Source organism: Hylobates moloch, unplaced genomic scaffold (genome assembly GCF_009828535.3).
Source record: "Hylobates moloch isolate HMO894 unplaced genomic scaffold, HMol_V3 SCAFFOLD_11, whole genome shotgun sequence".
Lineage (NCBI taxonomy): Eukaryota > Metazoa > Chordata > Mammalia > Primates > Hylobatidae > Hylobates > Hylobates moloch.
The window spans coordinates 73,594,054-73,617,496 of record NW_026652286.1 but is presented as its reverse complement, the minus strand read 5'-3'; the positions used below and the strand labels follow the sequence as shown (position 1 = coordinate 73,617,496).

At 37.0% G+C, this 23,443-nt stretch overlaps 1 protein-coding gene and 1 non-coding gene across 2 annotated transcripts in view; both read right to left on the bottom strand.

Annotated features, from left to right (window-relative positions):
• The window catches only part of ARHGAP42 (Rho GTPase activating protein 42), a 309,205-nt gene that overhangs the window by 46,521 nt on the left and 239,241 nt on the right, over positions 1-23,443 (bottom strand). Inside the window, exons 6-9 of the mRNA XM_032167223.2 lie at positions 22,824-22,934; positions 9,733-9,837; positions 6,609-6,738; positions 1,051-1,151 (exon numbers count right to left, since the gene is read on the bottom strand). Coding sequence (XP_032023114.1) covers positions 1,051-1,151; positions 6,609-6,738; positions 9,733-9,837; positions 22,824-22,934 — 447 coding nt within the window. The remainder of the gene's footprint in view (positions 1-1,050; positions 1,152-6,608; positions 6,739-9,732; positions 9,838-22,823; positions 22,935-23,443) is intronic.
• LOC116477580 (small nucleolar RNA U13) lies at positions 8,548-8,652 on the bottom strand. Its single transcript, XR_004250544.1, has one exon. It is a non-coding gene; the product is annotated as a small nucleolar RNA U13 (small nucleolar RNA).

Here is a 23,443-nt window from a genome sequence, read left to right as displayed (position 1 = left end):
TTGGCTTGGTCTACTTACATTATTAACTGTCACATAAGTTGGATTTACAGTAGTAACTATTAGAGTAAAAACTAGGTGTGTTATGGCACTTAATAACTTCCCAGGGCGGTAGCAACTAAGGTTTCTTTTTCTCTGGTACGTTCTCCTTCATTTTATGTCTTTCAGTTTGAATTATTAGACTCTGATGAATGCCCAAGTACAATAAGTTTCAACTGACGTATTTGAGTATGTGTCTAAGTTAGATCAACATTTACCTCTGCCACGATCTATACAACTAATTATCTGGGCGAGGCACTTACTTTCTACTAACTTTATTTCCTAATCTGTTAAAATAAAGCTGGACTAATTATCTCTAGTGTAACTCCCAGCTTTATCGTACTCAGATTGTGACCTAATTAATTCACAAGTACAATCATTTGCCATATTCATACTCTAACTCACAAGAAGATTATATGCCACAGATAATAAAGCTCTCTGCAGCATTTTCTCAAACAAAGTACATTGTATTCTATACTGTTCACTAGCCATGTGAGACATTCAGTGACCAATTTACTTTTGGGGTAAATGAGCATCTATTGGTTTCTTCTGAGAAAGCTTGTTAGCCAGCATTTTGGTAAACAGTATGCAGGGCGGAAGGGGACAAGGCATGCAAGGGCAAATGTAGCTTCCCTCAGAGGCCACTAAGGGGAAAGATACAGAATCCCTGAGCCTGCTCCAGCCATTGACAGTCCCTTCCTGGGCTGCTAGCCAACCAACAGCATAGACAAATAACTCTGCTGCCAGAAATGTGAGGTGACACCTCTGTAATCTACTGAAGGATGCCTACATTTAACTCGACTGCTTATAAATATGCCATGGCCAAGTTAAAGGAAGACCCTGGCTACTCTCTTCAAGTCATTCAGGTCACAAAAAATGAGAGAAAACCTTTGACTTTCTGTTTTTTTGTAAATGTGTACATGTTAACTAGAGAAACAAATGTGATTTTTTTGGTTTAATTCCATTACTTAAATAACGAACAGTTTAAAAAACAAACAAAAAAACAAAACTCACCATTTTCCCACTGGATTTCATTTCTGAAACACTCATTGTAAATGTTTTACTTCCCTTATCATACGTACAATAATGTTTAATCCATGTAAAACCAAGCGGTCCTAATGTAAGGAAACAAAAAATATTTCAGATTTTGTTAATAAATGATTTGTATCAAAGTTTGCACATTCTCCACTGCCATGATACACATCGGAGTATCTCCTGTACCATGCTAGTTTGTAACATTTACTGTGCATGAGAAAGAACAGAGGGACAGCAGTATAGGGTAGAGTGTCTTAGAACCAGGCAACGTGGCTTTGCTTGAAGCTCTGACATCTACTTTGCAAAACTTGTGAGTTACTTTGGATCTGAACTTCAGTTATCCCACCTGTAGAAGTGGTATACCTGTACCCCATAGAGGTAGGAAGTATGAGGAATAAGAGTCCAAATTGTTTAAAATGGTCTCCTTACTTCTACCTGTATTCTTTACTCTCGTAACTGTCAGAAATACATTGTTAAAAATTTAGCCAGGCCATTTCACTCCTTTGTTCAGAACCCTCTAGTGCCTTCCCATCTTACTCCCGATAAAAATCAAAGAGCCTATTATCCACAAGCTTCCAAGTCAGTGGCCTCCCATTCTTTTCCCCATCTCACATCCCACTGCTTTCTGCCTTGTGCACTCAGCTCCAGCTACACTGCCCATCTTTCTGGTCTTTGAACACAGTGGAGGCATTCCTATCCAAGGGCATTTGCAGTTGCTGTTTCCCAGGCCTGGAATACTTTTCCTTTAGATACCTGCATGACTTGCACTGTTACCTCCCTTCAGGCCTTTTCCTAAATGTCACTTTCATAATATGGCCTTTCCTGGAGAGATATCTAAGATATAAACACCCTCACCTTAATACTTATCTCTCTTTCTTGCTTTCATTTCTTCTTAGCGGTTATCACTGTCTGAAATATGATTTGTTTTACTAATTTAGGCCATTTATTGTGTGTCTCTGCCACAAGACTTTAAGAATATATGTGAGCAGGAACACGTGACGTTCAGCTGACTAGAATATGAATTCTTAATCCTTACAACACAGCCAGACATATAGTTGTCAGTCAATATTGACAAATGAATAATGAATAAAGGAATGAATCACGCATCTAAGATTTTACCAAGTTCTAAGACTTTACTGACCTTAGAGTTATTTCCCCTTACTCCTAATCTGGAAAAAACAAATTCAAATTACTCTTTAAAATGAAAATAATATCCACTATTTTTATGAGAAGAAACTTGTATGTGTAATGTTCACTTTCTTTTCCCCCCAAAATACCATGCATCCCTTTCCCATAGCACCCATGTTATTGTCCAGTATTCTCCTTAGGGAATTTATCAGAGCGTAGAATGCATTGGTAGTTCAATGTTTCCATGACCAAGGTGGAAGACCTTCAGTTTTCCCACAGGGAAGTCAGGTATCCTGCACCCAAACACTGTAGTGGGCTGAATGGTTTGAAAATGGAGCTCGTTTTCTACATATTAATAGCATCTCCATCCAGGGACCCATCTTGCTTAACATCTGAATTTTTCTAGCAGCTACTATGCACATGTTTTTGCTGGCTTCATTTCAGAACCATGTTTAAAAGAAAGAAATTGAAATACAAAAAAGTACCTCTTGAGAAAAGTGTTTCATGAGCCATTTAATTTTTTTCTTTAATAATAACGCCCTTGGTATCGAGTTTAATACTTAAGCCACTCCAGAGTTTAAAATTACAGGGTGCAGTCATATACTTTATAATCACAAAAGATTATTACAATTAACTTCAATTCCATTTGGGGACCATTTCACACTATAATACTTAATAATACTTGTTGATAATTCTGTTACATGTGATGTAAAATACCTAAAGACTTACGAGCTAATTAGTGGAAAGTGAATGGATAGAAATTCTCATACGTAGTGACTTCATTACATAGGTAGCAATATATGAAGCAATGTTAGCTACAATTTTAAAAGATAGCTGCTGCAATGTTCTGATGACATTTTAAACCAAAGACCCTTTTTCCCGCCTCCATCTGAAGTTCAGGACCTCCTGCATTTAATCCTTGAGTTTGCTGCAAACACATGCTGCTTTCTTTAAAGTTGACTGGCACTAGGCCAGGGCAGATGTTCTTAGACAAGCAATTCTACAGTCCCCAAAAGTGTCTGGGAAAATAAAAATTGATTACAGCTCTAACGTTGCAAAATAAAAGATGTTTAATTATCTTACCCAGTAATCATTTAAGGTTGCTGAGATGAATATTTGCAGTGTGGAAGGGGAATTAACATTCATCGAATACCTACTAAGTGCCCATATTTTATCTAAGAACCTTTTATATCAGACATTATAAAGAACATTTTAAGAAAACTGAGCCTGTGACCTATAGATGGCAATACTTTCATCAATAGGGCATGTGACTGAAGTTGTTCTTTTTAGAGAAATGATATTTTCAAGCTATTTTAAGAATTAAATGAGATAAATATAAATTGCAAAGAATAGTTAAGAACCCAATAGCAATCATAGTATTATTATTATTGACACTACCGAGAATAGAGACATTTTACATATGATATCTCTAATTCTTGCATTATCATTATGACATGGATTTAAATCCCTCTCTTTTATAAATGAAGAGAGACTGAGCTCAGAAAAGTATTGACACAAGTCACAGGTCAGCACCGGCATGGAATCCCAATATGGCTCTGACTCTGGAACCCCTGGCTCTTTCGGTTACACTGAAGTCTAGCAGAATGTGATTTAATGCATGCCTTGAGGTGGATAACATAAACACCACATGTTCAGGTAGAGTGGAACTCTGTGTCCAAATAATGAGCTAAGCCTACCCCATCACATCCATCTCCATTTATCACCCAATTTATGCCTTTGATATTTATTTGATATTGATCACTGGCTGCTAATTGTGTGTGTCTTATGCTTTCAACTACAGAATAAAAACCTTGAAGCCAAATACTTATTTTTGTCCCCCACAGAACTTATCCACCCAGTGATAGCAAGTGCACAATCGATACATCTTAGTAAACTGGTTAGATTGTTTTAATTGTAAATGCGTTCAAAGATCCCAAGTTAGAAGGGGCTTTGGATATTTGCTCCTCATATAAAATAATTCCAAAAGCATATAAATATATTCCTTTTTCTTTATATCCCTTGGCAAAGGGAATAGGGGAAGATGACAGGTGGGAAAAGACAGGAGGAAGGGATTATAATGAGGCAAGAGAGAACTTCTGAAAGTGATAAATATGTTCATTATGTTGTAGTATGGTGATGGTTTCACAGGTGCATGCATGTGGCAAAATTTATCAAACTGTATGTTTTAAACAGGTGTAATTAATTTATGCCAATTAGACCCAATAAAGCTGTAAAAATAATGCGGGAAGATACAGATCAAATCAAGATGGAAAATGTCTTGGGGGAGGAAAAATATCAATAAAGAGAGTGTTAATAAGGAGAATTGAACTGTGAGACCCTCCAATTCAGACACTGCTAAGGGTCCATCGAAGCAAGGACACAACCAAAGAAGCATTTTAGAAGGATCTGCGGGAAGCACTGTAGAAGAATGCATTAGATGATGGGCAAGCCTGGAGGCAAAGGGGGAACAGTTAGGAGGTCACTGCAAGGGTCTCGCCTGGGCGAAGGCAGTGGAGATGGAGAGAAGGTATAGATTCAAGTGATATCAGGAAGACAGAATAGACAGATTTGTCCCAAGGCTACAGAGAAACACTGGTGCTAAGGATAGATTGCCTTGACTTCTGTAGCCTAGGAGAGTGAGGGGTGCCATTAAGAGAGATTTAAAAAATAAAAAACTCCGAGGAGAGGTCAGTACCACAAAGGGCTTTATCGTCAGTCTAGAATGACCCAGAGAAGTTAAGCATCTTAGAACAAAAGATACCAACGTCACGTAAGCGCATAAAACACTGCGCTTAGTCCATCCATGTAACCCCCAAATTATTGAAGGGCCTATGCTTATAGACTGACCCAAATGTCCAACAGCTTGACAACAGGTAGGCAAACCATGGTTCCACCCAGTGGGTGCACTCACTACCAAGTAGGACCGAATATGACATATTTGAATATTATGTACAAAATAATATTGCAAGCTAATCTAAATCTTTTCTGTTTAGAATAAAGTATCGTGTGCCCACAAAGATTTCAGCAAGTGTTTAACACCTAGAAAAGTATTCAAGAAATAAAACATAATCAGACCACAATGAATAAAAAATCCAAGGATGGTAACTCCTCCACCACTTTCACGTTTACTGCCCTCACTGGCAACAAATTCTTCCAGTTGGACAAATATTTTATTGGTAGAAAATGTGAGCTCCTCTCCATGTACTGTCACATAAAGGCTCTCAAACCTGTACAAAATCATTTAAATATTCAAAAATTTCCTTAGAGTCCTTTCCAGGCTTGAGTGAAAAACATAACAATAAAAAAATAAAAATAAAAATTTCCTTAGAGTCCTAAGTGAAATCTATACACCCTATTGACAAGCCAAGGGATTGGTAATTTTTCATGAACTGGGGGGAGGGTAAAAGCTACTTATTATGCGCTAATTATAGAGTACCTAGGCAGATCATTAGCTTTATCATGTTTAGATATGAAAACAGTAGACTGGCCAAGGTAGATAGTTATGAGAGAGAAAAATTCTAAAACCCAGATCTCTTGAGCCAGTGTTCCTCTATCATCAAGTCCATGCAGTAATAAATGTTTGCAGAGTCCGCTGGATCAAATCAAATTTGTATGTGTCCTGCTCTCCAACAAATGAGCATCACTTAATCATGTTGCACATACAGTATATCAAAAGCCTTTCACATTGGTCCACGATGGGCTGGAAACTCACACAACTGTTTCTTCACCAAAAACAGCACGAGAATGATGCCTTAGGGCACATCCGGTTTGAATGCGTTAATGTAGTCAAAATAGTCCAACTAGTTCCACTTAATGACCAGTAACATGCACAAAAAACTCCAGTTATACAAGTCTGAATGGCTTTTTAATATTTTTGTGAGAAAAATGTCCTTAGTGTGAGGCAATTATAATAGTGCTCTATTGGCTTTGGTACTTATTTCCTAACCTCAGGAAGTAAAGAGTGCCAGTTTGACATTACCATGATTACCAATTTTACGCCTGAAAACTGACAGGGCACAAAATTAAACAAAATAATGCTGTCAGAGGGTAAAACTATTATCACAGTCACCAGGATGATTCATCCCAGTAAAGGCTTTGGTTTGCAATTTTCCATGAAACTTTAAGTTGAGATTAAATATCACAATTAAATGCCAAAACTGAACTCATGTTATGGTATGAGTGAAGACTGTAAGTTCCAAGTTCAACAATATGCCAACTTAGATATCCTGATGGCAAAATGTGGAAAAACGTCCTCACTTTGGTTGTGGTGGGGGGAAAGTAGATATAAAGCTATAAGAAATTTCAGTCCTCCTACTTGAAGGAAATACTACTAACCAAGTCACATCTCATGGAAATATTAATAGATGGCTAAGTCATAAGAGACGTGAAATTATGTCTGTGTGACTCACGTTTCTCCTGGACATACAGATAGCCTTCCATCGTCCACTGGCTGGGTGGTCTGTAGTCCTGGTTGGCAGATTTCATCCTTTGCATCAACCGCTCTACCTCTTGTCGAGTACTTTCAAAATTATTCCTTGTCTTAAGTAAATAGAAACAATAATTTCAGTCATTGTTTTCTACCAAGTTTCGGGAACATCCAGACTAATATTTTGTTTTGTTTTTATTTATTTTTGAGACAGAGTGTCACTCTGTCAACCAGGTGCGATTATGGCTCACTGCAGCCTTGACCTCCTGGGCTCAAGTGATCCTCCTGCCTCAGTCCCCACAAGCAGCTGGAACTGTAGGCACACACCACCACACCCGACTAATTTTTTGTAGAGATGGGGTCTCACTATGTTTCCCAGGCTGGTCTCAAATTACTGGGCTTAAGCAATTTGTTCGCCTCCCAAAGTGCTGGGATTACAGGTGTGAGCCACCTGACCAGCCCAGAAAAATGTTTCAAAACTGCAAATCGCACAAATATGACCTTGATTCTTTTGGCACTATTCACCACATCTATATCTTTGTGATGTTGGGTCCCAAGGTCTCATTTTGAACTGATTTAGTGAAAACTTCTCTGAATGACCTTTTGCATGTTTCTCCTTGAATCTCTCTCTCTCTCTCTCTGTGTGTGTGTGTGTGTGTGTGTGACTTTCTTCCTGTTTTCACACTCTAACATTATTACTTAGGGGGTAAACTATGGCAATTAAAAATATAGGATGCACTACATAAAATTTGAATTCCCTAAATACCTAAGGTAAAAAACAGATAATATAGGGTCTTAGTTTCTTTTGAGGGAAAAAAACAAAATAAGTTCATATACTTTTGATATATGTGGCACTGAACAAATTAAGAAAAGAAGTTTGTTACCACAGTTCCAAAGGCTATTTTCGAAGAAACATCATGTAGCTTGGTTTACTAGCACAGGTATTAAGAGGTGAGTATATAAATTAACTCATAAAAATCAATAGGCTTCCAAGTTCTAACTTCTTCTGTTGCAAGAAATAGATTACTTAGTTTAAATAAAGTTTATTTAAGCTATAGGAAGAATCAGGCTTTTCTCTATGAATACCTCTTTTGCATTACCTCAAAAATATGCTTCTGAAGATATAATAATCACCACCACCCAAATCTAAGGAGTTTATGCCCCATTTAAAAAAAAAATCTCAAAATCAGGAAAATTTTCTTGTCACTTTCACTGTTTTTGTCTTTCAAACAAAAGGGTCTAATTTTTTTTTCTCCAGTTCCTTACTTCTCTCCTGTTCCTGAATCCTAGGAATCTTAATGTAATTTTATTTAATGTGGAAGTAAATCGTAAAAATACTTCAGCTTTTATAATTTTTGCTTTTAATAGTAACTGTAAAAGCCTAAATACATTCCATATGGAAAAACAATAGAATGAATTAAAGGTGAAATTGATTCTGCTAGAAAATCCAAGTTAAATAAAAGCTAAAACTCAAAACACAAGGGAATAAATCCCCTCACATATTTCTTATGGGACATTCTAACTCTGTAGCTTTATTTACTGGACATTTCCACAACGGCAAGAACCAGATAAGTAGAAAAACATACGCTTTGTAGAAAATTAAGTGAAGGTTTTCCAAATGATTTGGGCTATATAGTACTTGGCAGTCAGGGTTTCAGTTATAGTAAAACCTCAACAATTAGGGCATCATTATTTGTCAGGTTTGATAATGTGAAATGGGTTGGCTCAACTTTTGGGTGTGTTTTTATTTCAATGCAAGTGTTGCTCAGCATTTGAACATCAGAATTTGTATAACTATGCAATCAGAGACTAAAAGGATTCATTAATAAATTCTGATAGAAATAGATGGCCTGTATGGAAATAATTCTCACTTTTTGAAAATTTTTTATTTTGTATTTATTTTTTCTTATTTTTTTTTTTCAGGTTAGACGGGTAATGTGCTGAGATTGTAACAAGGTTCAGTGGGTGGCACATTTCACACGTGTGCGTGAACACCCGAACATCATGCCCATGAACTACAAAAGGATCTCTCACTTATGTTTTAAAGCAGTTATTTTGAATGTCTCAAAACGACATTCAAACTTGTTATTTGAAAATAATAAACAGCACGTATTTTACATTCAATTTCAAAGAAAGATGAGATCTTTGTTATTAAAGTACAATCTTTCATTTCACAAATAAAGAAATTTTGTTCTCTTAAAAATGAGACTTTTCAGGCTAGGCACGGTGGGTCACACCTGTAATCCCAGCACTTGGGAGGCCACGGCGGGTGGATCACCTGAGGTCGGGTTCGAGACCAGCCTGACCAACATGGTGAAACTCCATCTCTACTAAAAATACAAAATTAGCCAGGTGTAGTGGTGCATGCCTGTAATCCCAGCTATTCGGGAAGCTGAGGCAGGAGAATCACTTGAACCCGGGAGGCGGAGGTTGCGGTGAGCCAAGATCATGCCATTGCACTCCAGCCTGGGTGACGAGCGAAACTCCATCTAAAAAAAACAAGACTCCTCTAAGGTCTTATTTTCTTATTTCCAGTATTTTCCTTTCTAGTTTTCTTGAGGTATAATTTACAAATAAAAATTGTATAGTTAACATGTACAATGTGATGTTTTAATACATGTATACATTATGAAATTACCACAATCAAGTTAATCACCACAGTTACCATCGGTGTATGCTGAGAACATTTAAGACCTAAACTCTTAATAAATTTCAAGTATGCAATACAGTATTATTACCTATAGCCACCATACTGCAAATTAGCTCTCCAAACTTATTCATCCTGCATCACCCAGTAAATTAACAAGAACACTGGATGAAGGCAAAAGTTAATAAATTTTCAGGTGTCTCCAACTCGGTAATATTTATTTTTATAAAATTTGCTAGTATAAATTTTTCTAACTAAGATTAGGGTTTTGTGGGGTGTATTTTCCACTAGCAGCTAGAAAAAAAATTGTAATATATTTATAAAGTGGTTTTTCTCAATTCTTGAATTTTACTGTACTTAGGCAAGTATTCGAAAGATTCCAGGGTTTAACTTGGTTATAACTTAGTTGCCCTGTGAAATCAGATTTGCTGAGAGACAGTAAGAACAGGTACACTCTTACATTCTGCAAGTTGAACTGCAGCTGTTGCTTATACGGTGCAAATTCCTGGGCAAGTTCATATCCCTCGTGGTAAAAAGTAAATAAGCCCTGAAGAAATGACAAAAGCTGCAAAGATAAAGAGATAAACCATGAAAATGTGTTTTGATGATCATTTAGTGATATAAAATAGGGGGAAAATTATATTTCATTATAATTCCTCAAACTAATACATTTTCAATGGCTTTGGCAAGGTAGGCAATAGATTTACGGTTATAAAACAGAAACCACAAAAGGATTTTTATTTCCTTTTTGGTAGACAGTAATTTAACTTTTGAGGCTGATCAAGGACATTTGCCATGTTAACTATTCTGCTATTCAAATGCATTGAAGGAATATCCAGAAGAGACCACTAAGATAATGACTAAAGTATAATAGCATAGATTCCACCCTGGAAGAACTTCTAATCAAAACAAGGGGATAAAAGATGTGCGATGTAAGGCAGACCAAACCAGTAAATCACAGATAAGAAGTATCCAAGGGAAGGAATGAGAATTTGGCCAGGTGAAATGAAGAAAAAGTATCACAAGGTGGCAGTACTGATTTGGGTATTGAATAGACAACATTTTAGCAAAGGAATGGGAAGAACATAAAACAGAGGGAAGTGGTGAGCAAAATCACTGAACTAGGTAACACAGGTTTTTCATCTCAGAGAAAGTAAAATCTTCACAAAGTCATAATTTCTAAGATCCTAACCTTCTAATCTCAAATTCATATGTGCGTTTATGTTTTTATCCGTAAAATAAGACAGGCTGTCCATGGAATTACAGGACACAGGTTATATGGAACGTTATATTGGGAAAAAAATTATTTAAGCATTTTCATTTCATTCACAGGGATTTTATTTCACAGACTTGTCTACTAACCTAATCTTTCCCACAACCTCTTCCTGCAATAAAGTTAGAAAACATTTTTGAAAAGTCACTCATGATGTACCTGTAACTTATTATTTTAAATTAAGGAAGAAACACAATTTGAAACCATTTTCTCATGTAAATAACATGCAGCCACCTCCTCTGTCTGGGTAGGCAGGGAGGATTCAGCTAAGCATCAACTGGTTACATGTGCTATGATTTCCAACAGATAAACACTGGTTCCATCTGAAAACAATGACCTCATGCTTTTCTTCCTACAAACAAGTCAAGTTCATACAAAGTCATGTTCATTTCAGAAAACGTTTTCAAACCATTTTTGTCATTATATTTTAAGGACTTTTCTTCTGTTGTTCAAACAGTCCTGATATTGCACCAAAATGTAGCATTTGCCCTTTTATAATTATTTTACACTGTCAGTTTTACATCAACTAATACTTATTATCAAACCTAAATATTCAATAGATTATCTTAAAATGATGCTATATTTGTCAAATTATCCAATAAAATATATAGTCTACCTGAATGCATATAATATGGCACAAACAAAACTGCAGCTTAAATTGGATCAAAAATACCTTTAATAAAGGTTTGCATATATAAATTTAGAGTTTTTCAGAGAGAAAAGAAAATATTTTCGAAATAGATACAACAGTAGTCTTCTGAACATCCAACTAACAGATTATGAAGTTGCTAAGGAAGTACTGTTTCATGTTTTACCATTTATAATTACTCCACAATTAAACTGTCTCATTACAAACTGGATGCTCCACAAAGCAGGTGCTACTTTAAAATCATCATCGATATAAAAGTTAATTAAACTTGTAAAGAAGATTTTAAGAATATCTATGATAAATCTTTCTATAAAACAACGAATCCCCCGAGATCCATCTTTTCTAATATTCTTGGTTTCTAGGACATGGAAAAAAAACACAGCACGCTGATATTTTCAGAGGCATGAAGTAAACCATTCAGAACCACACCTAGAACATTGCTAAAAATTCTAACAAATGGTCAATTATGATTCTTTGGCCACAGAAGTTTCCAGTACATTCAAACTGCTATGCCATGGCTTGATGCTCCAGTCCTAAAGTACTAATACTAATCTGAAATATGAAATCCAAAACACTCCAAAATGCAAAATTTTTAGAGCACTGTCATGATATCACAAGTGAAAAAATCCGCACCTGATACTTTTGCTTTCCGGTGGTTTAATATACACAAACTGTGCTTCATGCACAAAATTATTAAGAATATTGTATAAAATAAAATTATCTTGAGGCTATGTGTATGAGGTATATAGGAAACATAATGACTTTCGTGTTTAGACTTGGGTCCAATTCCCAAGATATCTCATTATGTCTATGCAAATATCCCAAAATATGAAAAAAATCGGACACTTCTAGTCCTAAGCATTTTGGATAAGGAATGTCAATGTGTATTCTATCTCAAAAGATCAGACATCTGGAGAAGATGCTGGGTGCGCTCCATGGAACTACCTGTGAGACACTCCCTCATGTGAAGGGCCACTTCATGCTTGCAGATTCACTGAACCACATGTGGGTCTTCCTAACCAAAACTCTTATGGACATATTTTGACACAGATTTTGGTAAACCAATATTTCCCACTAAACTCTGCTTTTAAATTCTTAATCATGTTCTAAAAAATAAGATCCTGGTACCTTCATCTTATTCAGATTATTCTATATCCTCAGCATTTTATATGCAGCCAACTTCAGTCAAGAGGAAAATAAACCCATGGGCAGCTTCTAGCAGAATTCAGATTCACTTAGTAGCAGACAAATACGCCTTTTAATCTCACAATGCATGCTGAGCACCCACTAGGAAATGTACAATCCTATGGAAGGCACATAAGAATTATATACAAAAAAACCATCCACCTTTTCCTTTTTATTCCACATCTTTGGAAGCAGCATTTGGGTTTATTGAAGATTCCATTATGCAATATCTGCCTCTAGATGGCAGCAAAGTTAAACGTTTTATCGGTTTGAATCTATGCTTGTTCATTTCATCCTCTACAAAATTCCAGGATGTGAAATGAAAGGACTGAACAGGACAGCCTGAAAAGCTTTAAGAATCGCGCTTCCCACATATCATTTTCTTTGGTGAATCTGCCTGAATGGCTGGGATGTGAGGAAAAAACTATGGTTTCAGTTTACCCTAAAGTAAATTTGACCTTTAAAATAATTAACAGTAACGGTAATAACAACTACAAACTCCTAGATAGACAGAATAGGTTTGAATACTAAGAAAGTTCCCTTTATCACTGAGGAAATCTCATATAGCACTTTATTATTCCCAAGGGTATAGAACCAAATTACTTGTCACTCCAATAACCCAACCAATTGGAAAAATTGATACCATACTTAACAGATAAATAATCTTTTAAAATAACCCCATTACAAGCCAGAAAAGGAACAATATTCAAAATTTAAAACTCATGCTTTAATGTACACTGTCATGAAAATTGAAAGAAAACTCACAGAATGGGAGAATACATTTACAAAAATCATTTATCTGATAAGGGGCTTGTGTACAGAATATATAAACAACTCTTACAATTAAATAACAAAAAGACAACCTAGTTTAAAAATAGGCAAAGAAACCAAATAGACATTTCTTGAAAGAAAATATATGAATGGTCAAAAAGCATTTGAGAGATTCTTGAATTATTAGTCATCAGAGAAATCGAAATCGAAACCACAGTGAAGTCTAAGTTCAGCTCTCTAGGATGGCTAGACTCAAAAAGTGAGATAATAGCAAGTGTGTGTGAGGGACATGGAGAAACTGTATCCCTCATATATGACTGGTGGGAGCGTCAAGGGGTGCAGTTATTTTGGTAGTTCCTCAGATGGTGAAACATACAGTTACCACGTGACTCAGTAATTCTTCAAGAGAGGGAAAAACATGTATCTACACGAAAATTTGTACATGAATGTTTATAATAGGGGTCCCCAATCCCTGGGCTGCAGACCAGTAAAGGTCATTTGTGGCCGGTTAGGAACCCAACTGCATGGCAGGAGGTGAGACCTGAGTGAGCTGTGCCTCCTATCAGATCAGTGCTGGCATTAGATTCTCATAGGAGAGTGAGGCGTATTGCGAACTGTGCCTGCGAGGGATCTAGGTTGCCTGCTCCTTATGAGAATCTAACTAATGCCTGATGATCTGAGGTGGAAGAGGTTCATCCCGAAACCCTTCCCTCCCCACCAATTTTTTCATGGAAAAATTGTCTTCCATAAAACTGGTCTCTGGTGCCAAAAAGGTTGGGGACCGCTGGTTTATAACATTATTCATAATAGTGAAAAGGTACCAATCAACTAATATTTGGATAAGCAAAATGTGGTCTATCCATACAATAAAATATTATTTGGCCCTAAAGGGAAATGAAGTATTGATGCATGCTTTCAGATGGATGAAACTCGAAAAGCGCATCTGAGTAAAAAAGTCAATCACCAAAGGCCATGTATTACGCAATTTCATTTGTATGAAAGGCCCAGAGTAGGCAAATTAATAGAGACAGAAAATAATTAGTGGTTTTTCAGGATTAGTGGTTGTGGGGTATACTGGGAATGATAGCTAAAGGATGTGAGGTTTATTTTTAAGGTGATGAAAATGCTTTAATTTTTTTTGTGGTGATTGTTGCACGTATCTGTGAATATACTAAAGTTCCATTGAATTGTATAGTTTAAATGAGTTGTCTGTATGGTATGCGAATTATATCTTTATGAAGTTTTTTTTTTTTCTTTTTTGAGACAAGGTCTCACCCTTTCACCCAGGCTGGAGTATAGTGGCATGATTAGAGTTCACTGCAGTTTTGACTTCCCAGGCTCAAGTGATCCTCCCACCTCAGCCCCCAAGTAGCTAAGACTACAGGCACATGACACCATGCCCAACTAATTTTTGTAGAGGTGGGGTTTTGCCATGTTGCAAGGACTGGTTTTGAACTCCTCGGCCCAAACAATCCTCCCGCCTCGGCCTCTCAACTTGCTGGGATTACGTGTGTGAGCCTGGCCTGAAGTTGTTTTTAAAAAATAAAAACAAATACTTCCCATACACAAAGCACCATAATGCACTATAAGAAATCAAAATGTTACATAGTTCCATCCTTTGGCCATCTAAACTTCTAAGATTAGAAAAGTAGGGCAAAGTCAAGGCATCAATTTTCACACTGTAAAAGTGTCAGGCCTGTGAGTTGAATCTGTAGTCTGCAATTCCCTGCCTGGAGGAAACTTAGAGATAAACAACTTAAAGGATACCTTCAAAATGACTACAGATTGCTTTAAGTCTAATGCATAGATGTGCAAAGGAGTTCATGGCATGAAAACGAAAGCATATACAAATCGAATCAAATAAATAATGAGAAACTTGAAGATAAAAAGAGAGCCAAGAATGGAAAGTGGCCAGTCAATGCTGGTCTGGAAAAGACTACTTTTAAAATGGGAGGACAGAAGCACAAATGAATGAATGGACAAATATGTGCACTGATTAATAAAACAAAGCCGTGGCCATCCATCGCCTTAGCACTGAAAAGCGTCATTGGAATTCCTGAAAAGATGGATTTCTAAGCATTCAAGAGGATGGAATTCAGATGAAGAGGCCTGAGGCACACTTTCCTGGTAAAGGAACAGAGGCATTGACAATAGCCAGCTTATCTTTACAGCTCAATTGTAATAGAGAAGGTACTGTCACCAGCAAGGTGATAAAGCCCAGCAGAAGCTACAAGACTGATTTCTACCAAACACATAGGATGCAGTTTTCTTACTTTTACAAAATTCTGTTCACTAAGTTCTATCACAAATTTCCAATTTTCAATAACAATACCCTGAACTTTAGATTTATCCAAGGACTGTTACAGATTTTATTTTTACTTAAAAGTTTTGTTGTTAAATTTTTAAAGAACGAATGCCCTTAGATTTTAAACAGGATAGAAATTTAACCTTTAGTCCTACGGAGTTTCAAAAAACAATGATGCCCACTTTTTGATGGGGTTGTTTGTTTTTTTCTTGTAAATTTGTTTGAGTTCATTGTAGATTCTGGATATCAGCCCTTTGTCAGATGAGTAGGTTGCAAAAATTTTCTCCCATTCTGTAGGTTGCCTGTTCACTCTGATGGTAGTTTCTTTTGCTGTGCAGAAGCTCTTTAGTTAAATTAGATCCCATTTGTCAATTTTGGCTTTTGTTGCCATTGCTTTTGGTGTTTTAGACATGAAGTCCTTGCCCACGCCTATGTCCTGAATGGTATTGCCTAGGTTTTCTTGTAGGATTTTAACGGTTTTAGGTCTAACATTTAAGTCTTTAATCCATCTTGAATTAATTTTTGTATAAGGTGTAAGGAATGGATCCAGTTTCAGCTTTCTACATATGGCTAGCCAGTTTTCCCAGCATCATTTATTAAATAGGGAATCCTTTCCCCATTTCTTGTTTTTGTCAGGTTTGTCAAAGATCAGATAGTTGTAGATATGCGGCATCATTTCTGAGGGCTCTGTTCTGTTCCATTGATCTATGTCTCTGTTCTGGTACCAGTACCATGCTGTTTTGGTTACTGTAGCCTTGTAGTATAGTTTGAAGTCAGGTAGCGTGATGCCCCATCAAAAAGCGGGCAAAGGACATGAACAGATACTTCTCAAAAGAAGACATTTATGCAGCCAAAAAACACATGAAGAAATGCTCATCATCACTGGCCATCAGAGAAATGCAAATTAAAACCACAGTGAGATACCATCTCACACCAGTTAGAATGGCCATCATTAAAAAATCAGGAAACAACAGGTGCTGGAGAGGATGTGGAGAAATAGGAACACTTTTACACTGTTGGTGGGACTGTAAACTAGTTCAACCATTGTGGAAGTCAGTGTGGCGATTCCTCAGGAATCTAGAACTAGAAATACCATTTGACCCAGCCATCCCATTACTGGGTATATACCCAAAGGACTATAAATCATGCTGCTATAAAGACACATGCACACGTATGTTTATTGCAGCACTATTCACAATAGCAAAGAGTTGGAACCAACCCAAATGTCCAACAACGATAGACTGGATTAAGAAAATGTGGCACATGTACACCATGGAATACTATGCAGCCATAAAAAATGATGAGTTCATGTCCTTTGTAGGGACATGGATGAAACTGGAAAACACCATTCTCAGTAAACTATCACAAGGACAAAAAACCAAACACTGCATGTTCTCACTCATAGGTGTGAATTGAACATTGAGAACTCATGGACACAGGAAAGGGAACATCACACTCTGGGGACTGTTGCGGGGCTGGGGGAGGGGGGAGGGACAGCATTAGGAGATATACCTAATGCTAAATGACGAGTTAATGGGTGCAGGAAATCAACATGGCACATGGACACATATGTAACAAACCTGCACATTGTGCACATGTACCCTAAAACCTAAAGTATAATAAAAAAAAAAAGATGCTACCTTATTTTTTTCCGTTTTACTAAATTAAAGCTAACTGATTATGTTGAAAAAAAAAACATCACAAGGTTAAACTTTCAAAATCTGCTCTTCTATATACTAGCTGATGGATTTTTAAAAAAGACTTGGCTAGTAGCATTTCAATCTCAAAATTATTTAAGCTTTTTAAATTTAGAGACTCTAAAAAGTATTTTATAGTATACATCTTGATAGTAACAAGCTAAAATATGTTAGCAAATTAGGCAAATTTTCTTCAGCAAAAAAATTTAAATTGAATTTAGCAGTCCAAGGGAAGAGCATCAAAAGCACTATATTTTAGTTTATATATGATGATTTATTTTCATTTTCTGCATTAACTTTAAACATTAATACAAAAAGACTATAATGGAGTCTAAAAGGAATACTGTAACATGAAAATGCTATTACAAAACTTACTCTAGGTGTATATTTAGAAGGCTAAAATTAAAATGTGTTTTTAAAAAAGCTACACAGGGCTTTAAAGCCACAACTAACAAAGGGATTCATAAATTTTGTTTTCATATCTAGCAATCATACTATAGGTGAGGTACACACTGGCTGGTGCCTTATTGACGCTAATGAAGTACCAGGTATAAGAGCTTTGTGCATTACCTGTGCTGGTTGATCCTCACTGTGATCCTAGGAACTACACATTCTTTTTGTCTTCAATATACAGATAAAAACCTGAGGCAGAGAACCTGTAAAATGTGCCATATTTGCACAGCTGTAAGATGTGGAGCCAAATTCCATCTTATTCCAACTCATTTAACTATTACATTTTCTGTCTCTGCTTACCAAAGGTAAACCTCTTATTTTCTTCTAATTTTAAGGAATTAACATAACCACACTATATAATTTTCTAATCATCCATTTTATTTGGCCAGAGCAAATATTATCTGGAAGGATTAATTTCTGTAGTTAAGCAGCCACTGAGGAAGTGGTACTATGCCTTGACTTCAGAATTGGGTTCTAGGTTCCTATCTGCCACTTTAGGTTTGTGGCCTTAGGCAACCAACAATTTTTCTGTAACTTAGCTTCTTCATTTAACAACTACTTCATAATAATGCTGTTATGGATTTACATGAGCTAATACAGAGAAAACACATAGCACATAGTAGTTGCTCACAAAACGTCAGCCCAACTAAGCAGGCTCAAAGGACATAAATCAACATACACACAAGTTTACAGCTGAATGAATCATAAGGCAGATGAGTCATAACAAGATTCCGTTTTCTAAGCCACAAACCTTTATGTACCATGAAATGCTGCTGAGACCCCTGGGCTCCCCCACAACTCTTATTTAAGTTGTTTGTGTTCAGAGTACTTCTAGAACTGCTTCTTCTAATCCATAAAAATTCTCATAAACCTCAGGCAGCTCTGAGCAGTAGGTGAATATTATAACCAATAGTCAGGAGATGTTTCTCCCTCCCTGATCTCTTTCCCCCATCATAGACCTAAACTTGCATATCTTCTTGACACATCTGAAAGGATGAGCCCACTGTTCAACAGAAACATAATATGAGCCACAAATGCAAGCCAATGTGTAATTTACTAGTAAACATATTTAATTTTTATTTATTTTTTTGAGACAGGCTCTCACTCTGTCGCCCAGGCTGGAGTGCAGTGGCGTGACTTCGGATCACTACAATCTCCGCCTCCAGGGTTCAAGTGATTCTCGTGCCTCAGCCTCCCGAGTAGCTGGGATTACAGGCACCCACCACCACGACTGGCTAATTTTTGTATTTTTAGTAGAGATGAGGTTTCACCATGTTGGCCAAACTGGTCTTGAACTCCTCGTCTCAAGCGATCTGCCTGTCTCAGCCTCCCAAAGTGCTGGGATGACAGGCATAAGCCACTGTGCCCAGCTAGTAAACATATTTTAAATACTTGAAAAAAACAGTGAAATAAATTTGAATAACTTATTTTAATACAATATATCCAAAATAGCATTTCAACCTGTAATCAGAGGTATTAATGAGCTATTGTCCATTTTTTCATACTAAGATTCTGCAGGCTGCTGTTGATTTTATATTTACAGCACATCCTAACTTAGACTAGCTATGGGTAATTGCTACCATACAGAATGGTGGGTGTAGAAATCACCAGTGAGCTATAATCCCTTTCTGTATAAAATATAACAACCTGGAAAAAAGATGGCCTATAGAGAACTGAGTTTAAAAAGCTGATTTCAGGCCAGGCGTGGTGGGTCACGCCTGTAATCCCAGCACTTTAAGAGGCCAAAACAGGTGGATCATCTGAGGTCAGGAGTTCAAGACCAGCCTGGCCAACATGGTGAAACCCTGTCTCTACTAAAACTATAAAAATTAGCCGGGTGTGGTGATGCACGCCTGTAATTTCAGCTACTCGCTCAGGAGACTGAGGCAGGAGAATCACTTAAACCTGGCAGGTGGAGGTTGCAGTGAGCTGAGATTATGCCACTGCACTCCAGCCTGGGCAACAGGGCGACACTCCATCTCAAAAACACCAAACACAAACAAAAAAGTTGATTTCAGGTATGCTTTTAAAACAATAACACGTAGCTTGTTTATAAATAATACATGAATGTCCCCTTTTAGTTCATGTGTCAGACCTAGTTTTTCTTTAGAATAATGTCAATGTAGGATTATTTATTTATTTATTTATTTGTTTATTTATTTATTTAGACAGCGTGTTACTCTGTCACCCAGGCTGGAGTCCAGCAGCACAATTTTGGATCACTGCAACCTCCATCTCCCGGGTTCAAGCAATTCTCGTGCATCAGCCTCCCAAGTAGCTTAGACTACAGGCACACACCACCACACCCAGCCAATTTTTATATTTTTAGTAGAGATGGGGTTTCATCATTTTGGTCAGGCTGGTCTCGGACTCCTGACCTCAAGCAATCCACCCGCCTCGGCCTCCCAAAGTGCTGGGATTACAGGCGTCGGCCACTGTGCCTAGCCAGAATATTTATTCTTAATAGCACATGAATATTGTATAGAAGTTTTATGACAAGCAGTAGGATCTTGATATTGATTAAAACAATGTAAAATAATCTCCAAAATACCATCATAAGGTAAGAATATTATTTCATGAATCACTATCCCCTGTTCATATTTTCTATTGGATATCTTACAATCTGTAGAAGATATATCCCATTCCCAGGGCATTTGCTTTACTCTAATGCTTATTTGTTACAATAGTCTGGGCTAAAACTAGAATAGACTACTAGATTTCTGCAACACACAACAGCAATGCAAACAAGAATTGGATTTCTAAAGAATAAAACCGGCAAAGACATTAAAGTGTTTTCATGTCTTTTTATGTTTATAGCTCTTGGGAGCTTTGGTTTACCACTTTTCTCCTCCAAATTAATTTGTAAATACATAACCTAAAGATCGACATACATACTCCTGCTTCATTGATCCCATTTCTATTCTCATTGTTCAAATGGATATTAAGTACAACTCCATGGATGAGACTCTGAGGCTAGAAATGAGGACGAGACCAAACTGACAGTACTATTTGGTTTGGCCAGACGCTCTACTAGGAAAAACACAGCAGCCAGGAAAATATTTTGGAAGAAGGACAAATTTAACATCAATTTTGACTGTGGTGTCATAAGAAAGGCATGCATGACAGAAGACTTATCAGGACATCATAGCTTCGGATAAGGTCGAAGGAAGAAAACACATTTCAATTGAAAGACGGCCTCTACTTCTCTACTGTATTTTTCAGGAATTCATAAATTCTTGTCATTCCTTCTGCCACCTGTGAACGAACATTTTTTTACAATCTCCTCTTTATACACCTGATGTCATCTTACAGAATGTTCTAGTTCACTGTTCCCAGACAGGATGGGCTATAAAAGAGACTTAGGGAAACAAGTGACTCCCATATCATCTTCCAAGAGGAATAAAGGCATACAGATGTGAAAGGATTATTCCAGGTGTGAGAAGAAACAACAGCACAGCAGATCAGCACAGTGTGTGAAGGAAATGGGAAGACACAAGGAGGGAATATGCAGAAAAACTGTCAGAATTAATGGAGTTTCAGATGGTTTGCTGTCAAGAAGAGCTGAAATTCAAAAATCCCAAGGGGCAGGCTCTAGGGAAGTAGTTTGCTAGCAAGAAGTGAGGCTTCAAAACCCATGGTGGGATTCTGGGGTGGGACTTAGTCAATGGGAAGGGGAACAGGAACCGTTAAGTAGTGGTCATCTTCCTAGAATAGGAAATGTTAGGCTGGCTAGTTGTCCATGAGCCCCAGATGAGCTTCAGAACATTCTCTAGGTCATATAAAGTTTAATCAGATCCTTAAAGGGTCCACTATATAAGAGGATAATCCTAGGGGATTTAAGGATTAAGCTGTTTGGTAAACAGAACTTGAACTTCAGTTATTCTAAATAAAAGGTAAAAGTTAAATCCCTGAGCCTGAGTGGTGGTCTTCAGCTCCTTAATCTGTCTAGCTGGAAGCTGGTCTTGCAAATGTGCCTACTGCCTAGTTTACAGGAGAGAGTCAGTAGGCTCCAACTAAAGGAAGAGGTCCTGGAAGCCAGGTTGGGCCTGATAACTGTCCCCAACCTCTGCTCTGTCTCAGTTTTCCATTATCTTTAGAGGATAGTTGGTGGATTTTCATTAGAAAATGATTTATGTGAAATATATTTTATAATGTTGTCTTCCTTTCCCTCTCCTTATCATATCCACTAATATGGAAACAGATTATTTTATTTTTTATTATGAATGGATTTTTTAAAGGACTGACATAGGAAGAAAATAAGGGCTTAAATTCGATATTTGATTACTTACACATTTATTAACCCTATCCTCTGATCTCATGGGAATTGAAGAATGCAGACGACAGATCACCTGACTCTAGAGCAAACCTTTATTCATCATACATGCCACTTTGTCAAGATGCCTATTTAGGCAATATTGGAACACATGAGGGTATCACTTGAAAAAAATGCTAAAAAATGAAATAAGCTTATAAAGACCAGCCACCTGTTCTTTTCTGTAATGCGGTTTACATTAGGAAATCCACTACATTTTACACTGACTTAGGAAAATAAATGACTTCATAGGAAAGTCAAGCAGATCCGAGCCCTGTGAGGAAGGGGAGCACAGAACAAAGGGGAAAACAGAGCCTTCGGTTTTCCCTCTCCGTCTAAAGGTTTGCTAAATGGGTCACTGTACTGGTGAAGTGTATTCATTCATCTACAGATAATGCACATCCTCTTTTTAAAAAATTTCTTTAATTAATACACTTTATTTTTAGAGCAGTTTTAGGTTTGCCAAAAAATGAGTGGAAAGAATGAAGTTCCCTTATGCCCTCTCAGCTCACCTGTCCCCCACCACCTCTGTACCCCCCTCCCACCAACAGCTTCCTCTCTTATTAGCATCTTGCATTTCTGTGGTACATTTGTTATAGTCGATGAGGCAATGCTAATACATTTATATTAACTGAATCCATAGTATACATTAGGGTTCAGTTTTTGCACTACACATTCTATGGGTTTTGTATAACGGTATTCTCATCCATCAATACTCTATTGTACAAAAGAGTTCCACTGTCCTAAAAGTCCCCTGTGCTCCACTTGTTCATCCCTTCCCTACTCTTCTTTTATTTTTATCAATCATCATTTTCAAGAAAAATTATATATTATAGAAAAAACAGTGTACTTTTTTTCCATAGATTGTTTTGAGCCTACCATTTTTATAAAAAAACTGAAACTTACCGGTTCAACAAATTCAAACTTCTTTTTCTCTTGGACCTCTTGAATTTTAAAGACATATTCTAATGATGCTTCATAGAAGTTCTGATGTTCTCGGTCAATTTGTGTATCTGCCTAAAGAGAAAAACCAGAGGGTGATTACTGATGGTTCTACATAGAGAGGGACTCAATTCCTGATCTGGTATCTTTATTAAAAAGTAACTCCTACAAAAAGTTTAACACAGCACTTATTATAGTCCTTGCCTAAAAGGGCTTATAGTGTATGGAGCAGGAGATACACACACAGACAGACACATACACACACACAGTAACTACACAATACCCATTGCAGTAAAAAAACAAAAACAAAAACAAAACAATATTACAAGAGGGGTATATAAATGTAAATGAAAAATTACCGGATCATAGAAGCACGGATAAAATTCAAAATTATGGGACAAAATGGTGGTATTTGAGTTGAATCTTAAGACAAACAACTGACTGTATTGCCAAAAATATAAAAAAAGCAGGGGCCGTTTTCCTGAAAAGGTAGAGGCATGAAGGAGACAGATTTGACTGCAGTATGAACACATGGAGAAGAAGAGGGAGAAGTGAGGACAGCATCATACTATAAAGTATCTTGG